At 41.2% G+C, this 16,652-nt stretch overlaps 2 protein-coding genes across 6 annotated transcripts in view; both read left to right on the top strand.

Annotated features, from left to right (window-relative positions):
* The window catches only part of tspan9a (tetraspanin 9a), a 158,071-nt gene extending 145,875 nt beyond the window's left edge, over nt 1-12,196 (top strand). For all 5 annotated transcript variants that reach the window (XM_056386717.1, XM_056386716.1, XM_056386715.1 and 2 more), the window contains 4 exons: nt 807-908; nt 1,243-1,374; nt 2,921-3,004; nt 6,270-12,196. In XM_056386717.1, the coding sequence (XP_056242692.1) occupies nt 807-908; nt 1,243-1,374; nt 2,921-3,004; nt 6,270-6,341 (390 nt within the window). In that variant the 3' untranslated portion in view covers nt 6,342-12,196. The remainder of the gene's footprint in view (nt 1-806; nt 909-1,242; nt 1,375-2,920; nt 3,005-6,269) is intronic.
* A 1,499-nt stretch (nt 12,197-13,695) lies between these two features.
* The window catches only part of tspan33b (tetraspanin 33b), a 33,849-nt gene continuing 30,892 nt past the window's right edge, over nt 13,696-16,652 (top strand). Inside the window, exon 1 of the mRNA XM_056387285.1 lies at nt 13,696-14,040. Coding sequence (XP_056243260.1) covers nt 13,945-14,040 — 96 coding nt within the window. The 5' untranslated portion in view covers nt 13,696-13,944. The remainder of the gene's footprint in view (nt 14,041-16,652) is intronic.

Below are 16,652 nucleotides of genomic sequence, written 5' to 3'. Positions count from 1 at the left end.
TGTATTTCTTGTGATGCCGTAACACGATGGTTCTGGCAGTACGTGTCATTTTTCCAGTAATAATTACACTATATCTGAAGCGCCTCTCAATCTGTCCTGGCAGTTAGCAAATCCCTACGGGCAAAGCGAACTGCAGGAGAACTAAAGCTCTGATTTTGTATCTCATTAACACATCCAATGAGATATTAATCTCCATCAGACATGGTACAACCCCGAGCACATTGTTGGGGTTCAGTCAAGAGGAAAGTGATTTGCAAGCTCTGCTGAAGGGCATGTTGAAGTAGTGTGTGTGCGTGCGTGTGTGTGTGGAGCGAAGCGACACATGACATGTGTCAGATCTGCAGTCATCATGCACAAAGTCCAAGTCACTGTAGCGGAGATATTTTTAGATGACAAGCGAAAAGGTTACCTGTAAGCTGTGTAGTTGCTGTCAAGTTCCATTGGTTTTTTGGTATCCGCTGGTAATCTGCTGTACATCCTAGCTGTTGCTGTCGCCTGTGTATGTTCGCTTTTCATCATGATGAGTCGGTTCACAAGAAAGGAATCCATGATCAATCAAACACAGCACTCTAAAGACACTAAAAAGCACTTCCCTGCTTGCCATGGACACCACCATTATCATATACATCTCTGAAGAAGACATTGATAGTTTGAAAAGATCAAAATAATGTGAATACACCCTTAAAAGTACTCAAGCTTCAGCTGCCTACTCCACTATCAAGACTGTAATTAATGCTGTAACTCGATTCACAGTTTAAAAACCAGAGGTCTCTAACCAAGGCAGGTGTTTTCTCTTTCGTCTCCAGGTGAGTGAGAATGCTAAGCAGGACCTGAAGGATGGGCTGGCTCTCTACAACTCAGAAAACAACATAGGATTGCGAAATGCCTGGAACATCATCCAAGCAGAGGTAGGCAGATCTCACAGCATGCACGCATTACATCAAATATTAGCAACATTACCGTGGTTGTTCAATCACAACAACAGAAGTGATATATAAATGCAAAGTTTTACTGAAATATTCCATCTAATGTATTTCCTGGCTTGTAGCTGTGGCATTAATGCAACATTAAAAGTCAAAACTGGCTGTGGAAGTACATTTTGTTCCATTATTGTAGCCCTCTAATGCAAAGGACTAATTACAATACTTGTCAAATTAAAGCATTAAATAATCTTGTGTGATTGTGCGTGTGTGTGTGTGTGTTTTTGTGTGTGTGTGTGTTTGTGTCTATGTGTGTTCACAGTGGAAATGCTGCGGTGTGATATCATACACAGACTGGCATGAGGCCCTGAAGGAGAAAGTAGTTCCTGACCGCTGCTGCCAGGAGCATTATCAGAACTGTGGACGTAACTCCACCAACATGTTCTGGAACAGGGTGAGTTCAGATTGACCGTAAGGTAAACAGGGCAAACATGTTTTTTGTTGTGCGTACACTACAAATGATGTAAACATGGAAGGATTAGTGAATGGGCCTGCTGGGCACAAAGCTTTTGTTCAAAGTAACAGCTTCTTTTTGGAATCAAATAACTACAAAGAGACTCAAGATGACTACAAAGAGTCAAAACGTACTACAGAGAGAAACAGAACGACTACAGACAGACACAATGAATTGAAACTCAAAACCACTACAAAGAGATGCAGAACAATCACAGATGCAAAACTACTGCTACAAAAAAAACGCAAGACAACTACAACTACAGCCAAAAAATTACTACAAAGAGACTCAAAACAACCACAGAGATGCTAAACAGCTATAAAGAGACACAAAACAACTGCAACAAGACACAAAACCACTAAAGAGAAATAAAAGGACTACAAACAGACACAAAATGACTACAAGAGAGAGTAAAACGACGTATCTTTCAGTCTGGAGTGGGGGGACTTTTCCCTGGTTGTACCCATTGTCTCATTATCTGTTCATAGATATGACGCTATTGGGATCATAAGCCAAATCCATAAGGTCTTGTTTCACGTCATGTTTGAAGATATGTATATGCATAAACATGATTTTAAATAATAATTTTGTTACTCCGAGCCGACACGACTGATATTAGTTCAGGATTCTCCGGGGACATAAAAATTATAAATCTTATACATTTTTTATCTTCAGTCCATCTGTTCAGTAGCTGCTCTAACAGGCCTCTGTGAGTAGTTCGAGTAGCTTTAAAGTTTTCCTCGTATTACTGAATTCTGGTCACACTGGATCTTTTTCCATTATGCATGAGACAACAGCTTCTTTTTTTTCTCTCAAAAACCTTGCAGTTCACCAATCTACCCCCATTACAAGTCTAATCTTCTGTTGGTCTGGCATGTGGTTTGTTAGCAGGTCCAAAGTAGGGGATTAAAAGCTGTAATATAATTGCCAAAATGAGAATAGGCAGACATTGAGCTGTCCCATAGGGAAAGCACGGCACTAAAATCTTGTGTGTAATCCTGCCCAGAGGAGGAGACGGCCTCACACTATATAGTTAAGACTTGCACGCTGCCTCAGCACCCACAGTCAAGAAGGGGCACCTCTTTGCAGCTGAAGTCACCATTAAATCCTTCGCCCCACCTCCCTGCCAGCGAGTGACCTCTGAGTGAACCCAGAAAGGAATATATTTAAGAGAAAGTGCACACGTCCGTCTATATGGCCCATAAGTCTGCATACAGAAGGCATCATTCATGGGTAATTCACTTCTTTTAACACCTCGCCTGGTAGTTCATTCATCCGAGGGTGTTTCTCATATATAAGAGATGCATTTTTTTGTCTGGAAAAGCGTGAACTGGATGGTCTGGGGGTTTTTTTTCTAGGTGACCAAACATGCCACGAGCGGCCACTGCGACTGAAGTGACATGATTCTTCTGCCACACTGAAAATGCACCTTTTTTTTTTTTCTTTTTTTTTTGTGGAATCTTAACAAGCTTTTGTTTCATTTCAGGGCTGCTTTGAGAAAGTGGAGGAATGGCTGGATGAAAACAAGCACCTGCTGGGAACCATAGGCATGGTCATCTTGGTAGTGCAGGTAGGAGGCTGCCTTAGTGATAAATTGTTTTTTCCTTCTCCTATTTTTTTTTTTTTGCCTCTCTCCCATTTATTTTCCCTTCCATTTTTCTTCTTTTTCCTTGTGTCTGGGTGCATTTGTTTGTGTCTGCCTGTCAGGCAACATGTTTAAAAAAAAAAAAAAAAAAAATACATGTGCATCCAACGGCCTCTGTGCCACCAATGTTTGCTGAGAAACTTATGAAGCCTGTGATCAGTGGGCGTTCTGGGCACCCACACATCTTGAAATATTGAAGTCTGCACCCTCATACTGTCTGGGAGAATCAAAGTCACCTGGCTTTGTGCCAAACAGGCTGTTGTCATGCATAGGAGCCATCTGAAGATAGGGAGAGCACAGATACTGCATATAGAGGAGAAGGTATAGAGCCACAGATTAAAGGCTTTGTTGAGAGGCTGGAAAGATATTCCTGTGGTCGTACCGTTTCTCTTTTTGTCTTAAACTCTGCTTTACATCCATCCTTATTCATACAGTTAGTGTCTCACTTTCACTTTCTTTGCAGTAGCTTTTCCTCTTCCTTGGGGATTGAGTCCTACAAGTGTCTTCAGACGGAACAAAGCAAAGCACAGCAAAAATGTTTTTCCTCAGGTTTGCACAAATTTAACTCCTGAACGGTTTTTGCAGTCTGTGTTTATTTGCTCCAGACAGCCTGTGATCTGAATGTACAGACGTTAGCTGTAGATAGCTAGCAACATATGCACCGACTGTGTGTGTATGTGAGTAAAAGTGTGTTTGTGTGGCAGCTCAGACTCTGACTGATCTCTTTCTGTAATCTCCTCCAGTCTCTGTCTGTTTATGAAATGTCATAAATGTGAAGTTTTCGCTCAAGTTGAAATATTTTTTAGCTCGCGCAGACATATTCTTTTTTTTTTATGTGCAACCACAGTGGGCAGTAATGGACAGAAAGGTCCTGGGTTCATATCCAGAGGCAGCCAGTGAAGAGTTTACATGTGAGGGAATGATTGCCTGTCTATATGTGCCCCACTGATTGATTGGCAGCCTGTCAAGGGTACCTTTCCTCTTCCCTAATGGAAACTGGCATATGCTCCTAACACCCAATAGATGGATGCATGGATGGACAGATGCATCTTTGCTTCACTTTGCGCTGCCTTGACCAAATGCTTTTGCACCCACTCAACTTCGTATTCACTCATGTTTCGCCTAAAATTCACATCACATTCAGTGTGAATACACTTTAGGAACTCTGCTCCATCCCTGGGTCAGACTCTCTATCAATAGCTGTCTGTGCCCCCCGTGTAAATGCACTTCACCTTCTAATGCTTACATTTCAGCTGATACATACTACATATAATTTTAGAGATCTGTTGTCAGTCTAAGTTCCACCTGCTGTCCTTGAGACCTTACATGTCACTCACTTCCTAATATTTCCGTTTATGCTATGTCTCAACCCCCGTGCTGCACTTACCCTCTTTTCATGCTTTCAACATTCCTCCTTGCTTTATTCCCCCTGCCCTTCATGGCCTGTCGGCGGCTGTACTCATGCATGACAAGTCTACGGTTGGCTAATCTGTGAATCCATGGTTCATTCAGAGCGAGGTGGCCTCGCTGTGAAATCTCTGTGTTGAGTTTTATAAGACCCTGCACATTTCTTGTGTCCTTAGGGGAAAATGGTGCTTGAGCTTTAGTTAAAGTTCACAGCCACGCTGAGGGAGAGTCGGCATTGTACAGTATAGTACAGACTAAGTATATTGCCCAACTTCAGATCAATATGTGTTCAAGACAAGATCGCACCCTCTTCTTTCATGCTCACACACTTTTTCATTCTAACCCACCGACTCTTTTCCAACTCTGTATGACTCTTATCTCTTCCCTGTCTGTTCATTTCTTCTCCAAATACACACACACACACACACACACACACACACACACACACACACACACACTACACACATGCAAAACATTGACAAATATCTGCCCTGTTTGGAGACCGATAAGGTCTTCGAGCAGAACACTGCAACACCGACTCGGCTGACATTAATTTTAATGAACTCCCTCTCTCTATACACACACACACACACACACACACACACACACACACACACACACACACACACACACACACACACACACACTCCCCTGATTCAGGTGAGGGGCAGGAGAGTCGAGAAACAGACCTTGAGCTGTCAGATTAGCAGACTCGAAGGCATGGTGAGAGACATTGCGAGTCTGCAATGTTACATAATGTCCAGAGGCGTGGAGAACTGGCTTATGAATGATTTAGACTTGCAGCATACAACCGATCAGCCTCAACATTAACACCGGTAGCTGGTTTTAATTTTGTGGCTCATTGGTGTATATGACAGACTGCCAATGTAACGCCTGTATGTGTAACTTTGTCCACAATGGTTTCATCAAATCTCAGCAGTCTTTATATATTCTTAAGCATGGACGGATGATTGCGCTTTGAAGAATCCTGCAGGAGCATCTGTCATACTGTCTCGCTCTCCGACTGAATGAAGGAGACAGTTTAAACATCTTGTGTATGTAAGAGCTGCACTGATGAACCATATGTAAATAATTGGGTTGGTTTTGAAGCATTTTTATCTATTTATTTTTTTTTTTTATTGTTCCTAATTCCTTCTCAGAAGGATAGCACTTTGTGTTTTGATTGACAGTGGCATAAGGTGGCGTTTTTCTCTGAAGCAGCCGTATGAATTAGGCTTAGACTGAAACAAAAGGAAGAGAATCAGCAGCTTTCCCAGGCTGATCACATACTGTAGAAATCCCCAGTGGAGCCTGTTTGCAGGAAGTCCACGTTGCCGTTTCTATTAGACTATGCACCATACAGTACTTTGCGCTTTCCCTGCCATCCAAACTTTTGCCAGATAATGGTTTTAGGATCAGCCTTGTGACTGTGTTTGATGTAGAAGTATCAGGGGTAATGGAAACTTCAAAGAGATAGCTGGCTACTTTGATTTAGTGGCATCTCAATTTACTTCATTGACTTAATGCTTGTGCACGCTGTACATTTTTTCCATCACAAAGATTCCAGAGCTCGTGTTTGAAGGCCATCTCAGAAAAAGAGAGAGTGAACGAAAATGTGCTTGTGCCTCAGCACAGGAATTATTGTGCATCAAAACACAAACCAGCCCAAGGCATCAACATCAAAAAGATCACACATGCACATGTATATCATGCACTGACACATACTGTATGTACACTATACATACAGACACAAATTCACTATCTCCTTCTCCTTCCTTTGCAGCTCATGGGCATGGCGTTCTCCATGACTCTGTTCCACCACATCCACAGAACGGGGAAGAAATACGACGCTTAGCCTTGCGGGGAGGCACCCGATTGAGAGGAGCCCCACTGCCTGATGGGATAAGACTCTTGATTTTAACACCCCAACCCCCACCCACCCCACTTGATAACCTCTTTAGAGCATCCTTTGCCCCCGCGCCACTTCCCCAGACCCTCTGTACAGATTCCAGCTGTGTCCCCGCTCTGATCTGCTCTTTCCACTCACCATTCATTTTGCCAAAGAGTAACACAACTGAAAGAGAAGGGACACCTACTTTTGGCAAGGAAGAGAATCCCATTGGTTGTCACTCCTCTTGAGTGTTTTTTTCTTTTCTTTTTTTTTGCTTGGTCTAACAGTTTGCTGGAAGAAAAGAAAGACATTGAGACAATGAAGACTTTACTAATGCCCCCCCCCTCCCACCACCCCCCCCACCCCTGCCCCCCACTGAGGCAGCAAACATATGAACTGATAATACCCTCCACCTCTTGTGGAGTTGTTTTTTTTTTTTCCTCATGTTGAATAAAGTCAAGCCCCAATTTTCATTTATTTTCCTTTGTAAATGAAAAATGTTCCAACATGGCATGCTAGTTTTCTACTTCACTGACTTACCTCTGTTGTCGAAATGTCAAACAATTTCTTTTTTTTTTAAGTGTGTCATCAACGCTCCTGTGGAATGTAAGTGTTGAACAGATCAGTGCAATGAGCTCTTAGACATGCAGTGTGGTTGGATTTGAAGTGACGTTGCCGCGGAGGGGCACAGATATGGCGGGATGGTGTCTAATGTAATCCATGATTTATGTTTTTTTTTTTTTCATTTGGCTGTAGAGATTTGGGTAAAGTGAGCGTGATGGAGGATCGTCGTGTTAGCGTGAGGAATCATCAGTGGATTTATTTTAGAGCAAGTTCTGCAATATCCTCGGAATAATAAATTGTAATACACAAATCTGCCTGTGAACACACACGCACACACACACACACACACACACACACACACACAATTTGTGCTGCCACACAGCAGCAGTATTTCCATTCCCTATGAGACAATACAAATGGTGTAAAATGGCTGTTTATTAGTGCTTCACCAGGACTGTCAAGTGAAGAGATCTGTGTGATGAAGTTCCCCCTTTGAGAATACAGAACAAACTATCTGTATGTCTCTATGTGTGTGTGTGTGTGTGTGTGTGTGTGTGTGTGAGAGTGTGTGTGTGTGTGTGTGCGTGTAGCTTTATGGGTGTGTTTTATCACATTGTCCAAGCTGCAAAGCAAAAAAAAAGAAAACAGAACATAGAAATCCAAAGAAGCAGAGGCACAAGGGGCAAAAACAGAGCAGACATGCTGTCTCGCTGCTGCCATCAATTGAGTTAGCGGAGGCGGCTAGAGCCTTTCTCTTCTTTCTAGAGCCTCTTCTTTCTCTCTCTGGCTGTCAACTCCCCCCTGTCTCCATCTTTCTTTTTTCACCCCAATTTTCTTCCCACGTGGCGGAATGCGATGAGCTTTTTGCTCCAAACGTACACACACAGTATCTCTGCTGACATTCCCGCTCACCACGCAGACCCATCCCTGGTTTACAACTTCCCTGATTATTCTCAAGCTTCCTTTTCTCACCGCCGACAGAGGAGGGGGTGGTGGGAGTGTAGGCAGATCAAAGCTGAGACAGATAGGTATGGCAACAGCTCTGTAGGACATGTCTGTTTATGTGTGTTTACCGCTGATTCGCTGCAGGAGGCCTATGCATCAGCCTGCCTCCTTAAGACTGAGAATACACTTCACCCGCTGGGGCGACTTCAAGAAAATGCCTTCCAGTGTGTCTGCTCTAGGTTTCTCAGCTTCTGTGTGTATGTCAGTGGTGGTGTAGAGGACTGGCTCATTGTTAAAGGATCATTTTAGCTTTGATTTTATCATTGGTTATGATTACATTATACAGGATACAGTCAGATGACAGGTTGTAAACAACACTTGAAAAGTCCGTAATAATCCGTCAGTCCACAGGAAAACTGCTTCTGCACGGCTACAGCATGTACAACAGGTCAAAGTTGAACCAGAAAGTCGAGTCTGTTTTCTATATCAGAGGGTTATTGTTTTTGTTTTGTTTAGTTTTTTTTTGCCTTCAATCAGCAGTGACTTATCTAGCTGAACACATTTTCAGTCCGCACAGGTGCAGTAGCAGGTGCGTGGAGCAGTTAACATTTTTCAGTCAAAGACATATGCTGATTTCAAGTCCATTTACACCTGGAACCAACACAAGTGAAAACATAACATGGTAAAGGTGTAAATTGTCTGAAGCACAGTCTGTAGTGCACACACCAAAAACAGTTTTGTAAGTGGTGTAATGGATGTGTGAAAGTTGTTATTTCTGTTACAACAACCCATACGATTGCATCGATCTCTTCCAAACCTGGTGCTTTTTTTTTTTTGTGGCCATTTTTCTGTTGATATTGCTGCGTCCAAAATCACTCCCTCGTTCGCTCATTCACTGTCCTCTATATAGTAGATAATAGTTTAATCTATAGTGAGCAGTAAACTGAGCTTTTGGACACCTATGCATCATCATTATCACTAAGAGGTGAAGCATCTCATGACTAGTTTTTGCATCTATAAACTGACTGTAAACATAGCATACTATATACAAAAAAGGGTGTGATTTTGGACACAGATAGAGGACGTTCCTTTTCTTAATCCAGCCTTCAAAGCTCCAATTGATTCTTTTGTTTCTCTAGCCCTTTCAATTAGTGGAAAAGTCTGGGATGTAGGCGGCAATTTAAGATGTCTAGAATCTGCTTGTTTATTTTCTTGTCTTTTTGCCCCATCACACTTCTTTGTAGAGATGTTGCCACATTCCCAGGTCTCAGAATGATGGCCAAAAGTACAAAAGTAAGGCCATGTTGTAATAATCTGAAATCGTCCTTTAACAGAAGAGGACAGGTGATTGTTTGTCTGCTGCTATTGAAAGCTGAGTAGAGAAATCATTGGGACCAGAAGTGGCTGTCGCTCTAAATTTTATCCAAGGTTGAAAGGGGAGTTGTTGTGTTCCTTTGGATGAAACCTTGAAATTCAGACACTGTGCAATGCTGCTACAGATACTAACAAATGACTTGGCAAAGAAAAGAAAACCCACCCTGCTTCACTCAGGCTGTGGGCCTCAGACTATTACCTGAGGTGAGGCATTTATTTATTGGTTTTAAAATGACTTAATATGAGAGACACATATTAAGGACAAGTAGGAGGGGCTTCGTGCATCATCAGGAAACAACAGATTTGGGCTGTGATGTGCAGCGACCCTGCTGGCTGTGTTTCACTGCCTGCCCCCATATGCTTCGACTCCTCGTGTCCACGGGGGAAACATGACAGCTGCTGATGTACAGCCCAGGCACGAGTGGTCACGTCTCCTCTGCTTGGCTGCCTCCACAAACTCTCTACACATCCCTTATTTACTGCCTCGCTCTGCCCTACACACGGTGCTACATATACAGTAACTGGCAGCACCGACATTGTAGAAATACAGCTGTGCTCTTTGAACGCCTCGAAGCGGCTGTGAGGTAAATTCTCTACCCGGGAGAGGTTATTGCAGGAATCGCTGTTACAGTTCTGTAAGTCAGACTGCAATGTATCCTCACTGCAGGCAAGAAGTTCTGAAGAAACACAAGATAAATATTTTTGTTGCGCTGCTTTGTCTTGCATTGGGTGGAAAAGCGTTTAAGAATGTCAGAGATGTCACAGAAAACGACTTAAAGCAAATCCGGTGTCTGTCTCCGAACCTGACGTCATACTTCAGAGACGCAGCCTGCAAACTCTGTAACTCCTTGCCTCCGAATGATCTGACTGAGCTGACATTCTGACATTTTCTCCTCCGTGTGAACTCCCTATCTCAGCTCTGTTACCGTCACCCAGTTTTCATGTCAGAGAAAATGTTCCCCCATGTTTTTTAGAAAACAGGGATGAATGCTATTTTAACAAAAGCTGTTTCATGATGTTATTTTTGTACATTGGTTGTCGCTGTTTTCATGTTTGTTTTTATACGATATACTGTTGTTTTTCTTGTTGTAGGCTGTTTTACTGTCTTTTTTTCTTTTGTATTAATTAATGACAGAGGCTCATTGTCGCACATTATGAGAACATAATACTATTAAGCATTTGTTTCGAAGAGGATTAGTCTTTGCGATGTTCCTCTACAAGGTGCAAATATGCCTTTCTGTCTTAACATTGCTACAGGCAGTGAAAGAAATTAAGTCAGAATTGATAGAGAGGGAAACATTTGGCATATAGCATCGGGTGAAGCCCACAAAAGACATACTGCACGCTTGTCGACGTGCTTCTTCGTGTTAAGATCTAGTTTAATTAAATTAGGACGTGCTGCTATAATTTGCGGTATGTCTTTTAAAACTGCCAGTGTAAGGCCCATTATGTATTTCTAGAGCATGTACTATTAGATGACACTGCAGCACAGAGCTAATGTTACTACAGTATCAGTATCAGCGCTGTACGTTAGCTCAGGATGTAAATATGCTCATTTTACAACTGATGTAACTTGCTTTACCTCTGCCACTTGTACTCACATTTACAAACAGTTTATTGGCCCTTTTCTAATTTTAACATGCCTAACAACCCACGCTCTTCAGTGTTCATTTACAGACATATCTTCCATCTTTATGTTGTTCATCTTCTCATGTTTGATAGTTTTTCTGCCTCTGTTTTCCTTCAAAGTACAGGAGCAGTGTAAATTTGATGTAAATTTGTGTTTTTGTCAGTATGGTTTTCATATTTTATTTGACTACATTTGCATCTTGTAGTAAGACACATTTTTCCTTATGTTTTTTTCTTCTTTTTTTTTTGGAAGGAATATTAAGTTTTCCCACTTATCCATGGAAGCACTCCCAATAAGCCACAGAGATGGTAAAGGAAGAATGCACATGCAGTAATTGGGTTTTGTCTGCTGTGAAGAATTTTGAGACATAGAGACTGTTTTTTATTTTATTTTATTTTATTTGCCACCCTCAACATATTATTTCTATAATCTCCTCCTAATCCTTCCCCCGTGCTAATGCTGAATATCTGAGCAGTGGAAATGTATGCTCTAGAAATGGTGTGTTTGATGTTGTGTTCTGCTGGGTGGCACTATCTGATACCTGCCAGCCTTGTCCTGTGGAGTTTTCTGCTACATGTGAAAGCACTCTGAATATCTATACAAGGTGGTGCACTACCTTCTCTTTATTCTCTAAATCAAATATTTTTTAAATAAAGGAAAGAGTGTCACAAAAATTCCACGACACCGTACGCTCATTGCCTTTCATGTTTAATGACTCGACGCTCCTGATGTGTTCCTTTTATATGTCACTGTCAATTATATAGGCAGCATTTAAGCAGTGTTTGATGCTGGATTTTTGGGGGGTTGAGAGACAGGACTTGGCATGAACAGCAAACTGAAGCTGTGTCACAGCAGAGCCCATGTTGTATTTAGTAAAAAAGAGTGGCATCGCTGCCTTAAATAGCCTCTTTTTAAAAAAATAACAAAACCTGAGGGACTGTTGTCCTAAAGACGCTGAGATGAGCTAATGGTAGTCAGCCAGTTGCGCAAAGGGGTTTTTTTTTTTTTTTTGCAAGAGAACAAAAGGAAGATGATGAAAGTGGGAACCGTTGCCAATTTGTCTCATGTTTCTCCAGCATGGGATGAGCAGCAGAGTATTTTTGTGTGGAGCTTTATCCCCATTTTTAACCTAATTGATATCAGGCCCATGTGTGACAGTGAGTGGAGTTTACTGTGCCATTCCATCCTGGCTTTTTGTTTTACATCACTGTTCCTTCTATGCAAAAATATGACCTATTTTAGCCTTTGTACAGATTATTTTGTATGAGTAACATGTATTGAAATAAAGTGAACGGAATCAACCGTGGATACCTTTTTTTTTCTTAATAGTTACTACAGCATTTCACATTTTTCCCCCCTCATCCTCAGCTGAGCTCATTTCATTAACCTGAATTGGGAAGGCTTTCATTTTGATGAGACTGATTAGTTTGTTCCCACACAACATTAATCAGCTTGTTAGCCTGCAGTGGAGATGATTTGCAGGTTTTCTGCTGCTATCTGTTCTCAATCTATTGTGTTTCCCTGAGAAAACTTGCTATCTGTTAAACTGCACGGCAGTGTGACTAACACTGGTGCAGGCCACATAGTTTCATAATATTTGCTCTTCTTTTAAAACTATAGTTAGCTTTAAAGATTATTTGAATGTCCTGTCCGAAGTAGATTTTAGTTTTATAATGTTTATACAAATACGACTAAAGTAAGATCTATTCATATTTCATTCATTTCATATTTAAGGATTTTCAAAGGAGTAGTTTCACCTATTGTGAAATGAATTGAGAAGAGGGCAGGTGAGCGAGTATGTGCCATTGTGTAACCCCCGTAAAACCACAACGTTTTAACTCTTCAGTTTCCCCACTTTCCCAGTTTTTTTGATAAGCTAAGCCAACTATCTGCTGGCAGTAGCTTATACGAGACTCGTCTTATGCTTGACAAGAAACCCAAAAATTTAATTTAAATTTAAGTTAAACTATACATTTAAGCAAAATGCTGCATGGATAGGACAGGAAAACTCGAGTTGTGTTACGTCTATTAAAATTAAAAGACAGATCAATCTCATTAAGTCTTCATGTACCTCTGGCAAGGAACTGAGGTACCTAAGGGACATTATGTCCTTCCATCACTCCACAGGAGACACATGATATAATGATTATAAAAAAAGAAAACGCTGTGATTAAGTATTCACGTACAGTACTCCTACTGCCAAGGACAGTGTTGCATTTTCATGAGCTAGTGTTTGAAAACAGAGTCAGGGGTGAATCTTTTATACATTTACAGTAACTTTATACTCCTGTGACTTTTCTGCAACCTATCCTCAGATAATCCTTGTGCTCACTCTGACAGATGATCCATTTTCCCCATCGATTATAAATGGAGTTTTACATCTAAATCTCATTACAGGATAGGCGGCTTGACATTATTTGCTCTGCGATTCATCCGAGCGTCCGCTTTCAGGGACAAATGGACACAGCACAGCAGAAACATCAGAACAAACTGCCTGATGTCATTTAACTACATTAGATGTCCTCAAAGATGCCATTGTCCAGCCTCTGTCAACAGTCATTTTGTTTATTCTTTGCAGGAGAGTATCTGTCTTTAAAGATGTAATTTGTAGACTAAAACACAGGCCTTTCAGAAGCAATAAAGACTGGCATTGAAACAAGACAGGATCTAGGAACTTTGAGGTAACACAGAAAGACACAAAGATAGATAGAGCACGAAGGTGAAAGAAGGTTTACCAACTAGCAGCAGGCTGACAATACTCCAAAGCTCATAGGCCATTCAGCTGCAGTCAGCCAGAGATATTTTTTGTGTAATCTGACCCAGCGGCCTACATAGAGAGTTCTGGGCACTACCAGCATGGCGGGGCAGCATCAAATCCCCAGGCCCCCTTTTTTTTTTTAGCCTACCTTATACTCCCACAGCCTGCAAACGACCCCCTCCACACAGATTCACATGGCGGCTGAGTATGTGCGGGGTGGGGCTGAATCTGAGGACTGTTTCGAAGTAAAACTGACTCTTGATCTGCGTGTCGGACTGTAAGAACACCAACAAACAATGGACAGGAAACTGAATCTGAACCGAGCTGAGACTTTCTCCTTCGTCAACCCCTGGATCAGATATTTTCTCTTCTTCTTCAGCTTCTTATTTTGGGTGAGTAGAGATTTGCACTGTTTAATGATTTTTCTTCCAGTGGTACAGGCCAGTGCTGACAAAAACACAGCTGTTATGCTGTCCTGGGACACCAAATATTCTTAATATTCCTGAGCATACAAATCACCACCTATCAGGGAGTTATAGCTTTCTGAAAGTTCAGCTCTGCAAGGAAAGGAAGCAAAACTAAAAAAGTGATAAAGAAAAAAGCTTATAAATAATAAATAAGGCAATATAATTCAGATAGTATCCACTACTGCATACAGCAGGGGCACCCGGCCTCCCCACTGCTATCTATTTTAAATTTACAACAGTTATATATGGACACCTACACTGCCCATGTATCACTGTAGTGAATGTTGAGTGGTGCATTCTTATCAAAACAGTTCAGTTCTGACTCATACTGAAGTACAAAACACCAAGTGCAAGCGTGATGGTTTCGATATATTTTCTGTCAGGGACTGTTACTTAAAAGCCGCTGTTGAATGTAGTGTTGGCTGCTGTCATTGCTGCACAAATTTGGAGTTCTATATTATATACGACTTTGATTCCGTAACATTAAAACCCTTACTCCAGGGGGTACTTCTGCTGTTACCAAGGGGAAGCCGAGGCCTATGTGGAAAGATTGTGCAGTAGCTAAAGTAACTTGAGAACAATAAAAATTAGGACTTGACGAAAAAAGGAAATAAATAAATAAAAAAAATCCTTATTTAGAGTCAGCTGTAATACCTGAGCAATGTGCTACCGTTGGGAGTGCATGAATCATGAATGCAGTAGTAGTTGCTAGGTGGTAGTTGGCTAAAGGTAATGGATAAATGGTTAAAATACATAGGTACAGGTAATGGATATATGGTTAATGCTTGGTTAAAGGTAATTGATAAATGGCTAATACTTAGCTTAGCTACTATAAATACTTTATACTTAGCTAAAGGTAATGGATAAATGGTTAATACTTAGCTTAACTACTATAAATACTTTATACTTAGTTATAGGTAATGGATAAATGGTTAAAATACCTAGCTACAGGTAATGGATAAATGGCTAATACTTAGCTTAGCTACTATAAATACTTTAGACTAAGCTACAGGTAATGGATAAATGGCTAATACTTAGCTTAGCTACTATAAATACTTTAGACTAAGCTACAGGTAATGGATAAATGGCTAATACTTAGCTACTAACAGTTCAAATGCATAGCATAAAGTAATGTTTAAATTATTGATATTCAAAGCTAAAAGTAACGGTTAGTAATGGTTAAACTAGATGGCTAAGAATACTCAATAAGCACAGGCTCAAATTATACAAGCTCCACTGCTGGTTGTTAGTGTAAATAAGAAGCCAGGAGACTTGTACTGTTAGAGAAAGAGATACATAGGTATAGGAGATACTTCGAAGCAGCCATTAAATCGTCCATCAGGATCTTTTTCTCTCATCAGCCGTTACTTTCACACACACATAAGCACACTCGCACACACGGAGTTAAGACTCTATCTGAGCGTCTTGCTTTTCTACCAAATTATTACTTTGAGCACACAGATCACATCTATAGCGCTATCAAGTTCTTACATCTTCATCATATCCCTGTTCATCCAATCCTACACAAACACAGCAAGGTGGCAAATACTGTACCGCACTCTGACTGGGTTTAGAGCCAATCAGCAATAACTGCAGCCCCAGCAGCCACACAGCCCGGCCTGTGTTGACTTTGTTTATCAGACACGGGCTCAGAAGTGAACACTGCAGCCCTAATCCATCAGGCCTTTGTCCCCACGTCCCCACGGCTCAGTTCAGCTGGCTTTCACCTCCGCACACAATCTGTTGGGAGAAGCCTGATTCATCCCTTTGAAAAGCCTGAGAACAGAGCTGGAATACATTCACTGTGTGTGCGCCTCCTGTTGTAAATGCACACTGCCACCCATATTCACATAAGCACACACAGTGGTAAACTGACAAATGGAGCTGCAGGTGCAAACACTCCCACACAACAGACCAAAAAAAAAAAAAAAAGGCAGAAATGTGCTTTCAAAAATCTTAAAAACATTGCAGTTCCAAATAAATGTGCATCATCGATGTCCTTGTGTTTTGTCAGTGATTTTCTTGTCAAGGCAGATTATTGATTGTGAGAGCGATAAAACATTCCATTTCAAAGTAACAATTTACTTCTCCAGAGCACAGATTGGACATGAAGGCTGCTGAAAAAAAATTATATCAATTATATCTATTATAGAGCAAATTATGCCGCGGACCATGGATTCTTATGACCTCTAAAGATCTGATACAAGCTTTTCAGACAGAAACGAAACAAATCCATGTGTATACAGGCCGAACAAAAAGCGTTCTGTACACACACAGGCTCACATAGACACACACACACTATTTACGATCAGGAAAATGTCTGTGAATCTGGAGGCTGGAAATGAAAGCCAAGCCATGCAGATTGTTATTCAAGGTGAGAGAAACAATGAAGGAAAAGAGGGAAATTAGTGTTGACAATGCAATCAACAGGAAGCTCTAATTCCACCTATTTTCCAACCTCTTCACTGTTTCATTGTGCAACTTCTGTTAAAATGAACTTACATCCTCAGCAGCTTTACAACACCACCTCACCCAAT

The sequence above is a fragment of the Seriola aureovittata genome, chromosome 10 (assembly GCF_021018895.1).
Source record: "Seriola aureovittata isolate HTS-2021-v1 ecotype China chromosome 10, ASM2101889v1, whole genome shotgun sequence".
Lineage (NCBI taxonomy): Eukaryota > Metazoa > Chordata > Actinopteri > Carangiformes > Carangidae > Seriola > Seriola aureovittata.
Note: the sequence above shows the minus strand (reverse complement) of the source record. Positions and strands in the feature narration are given on the sequence as shown.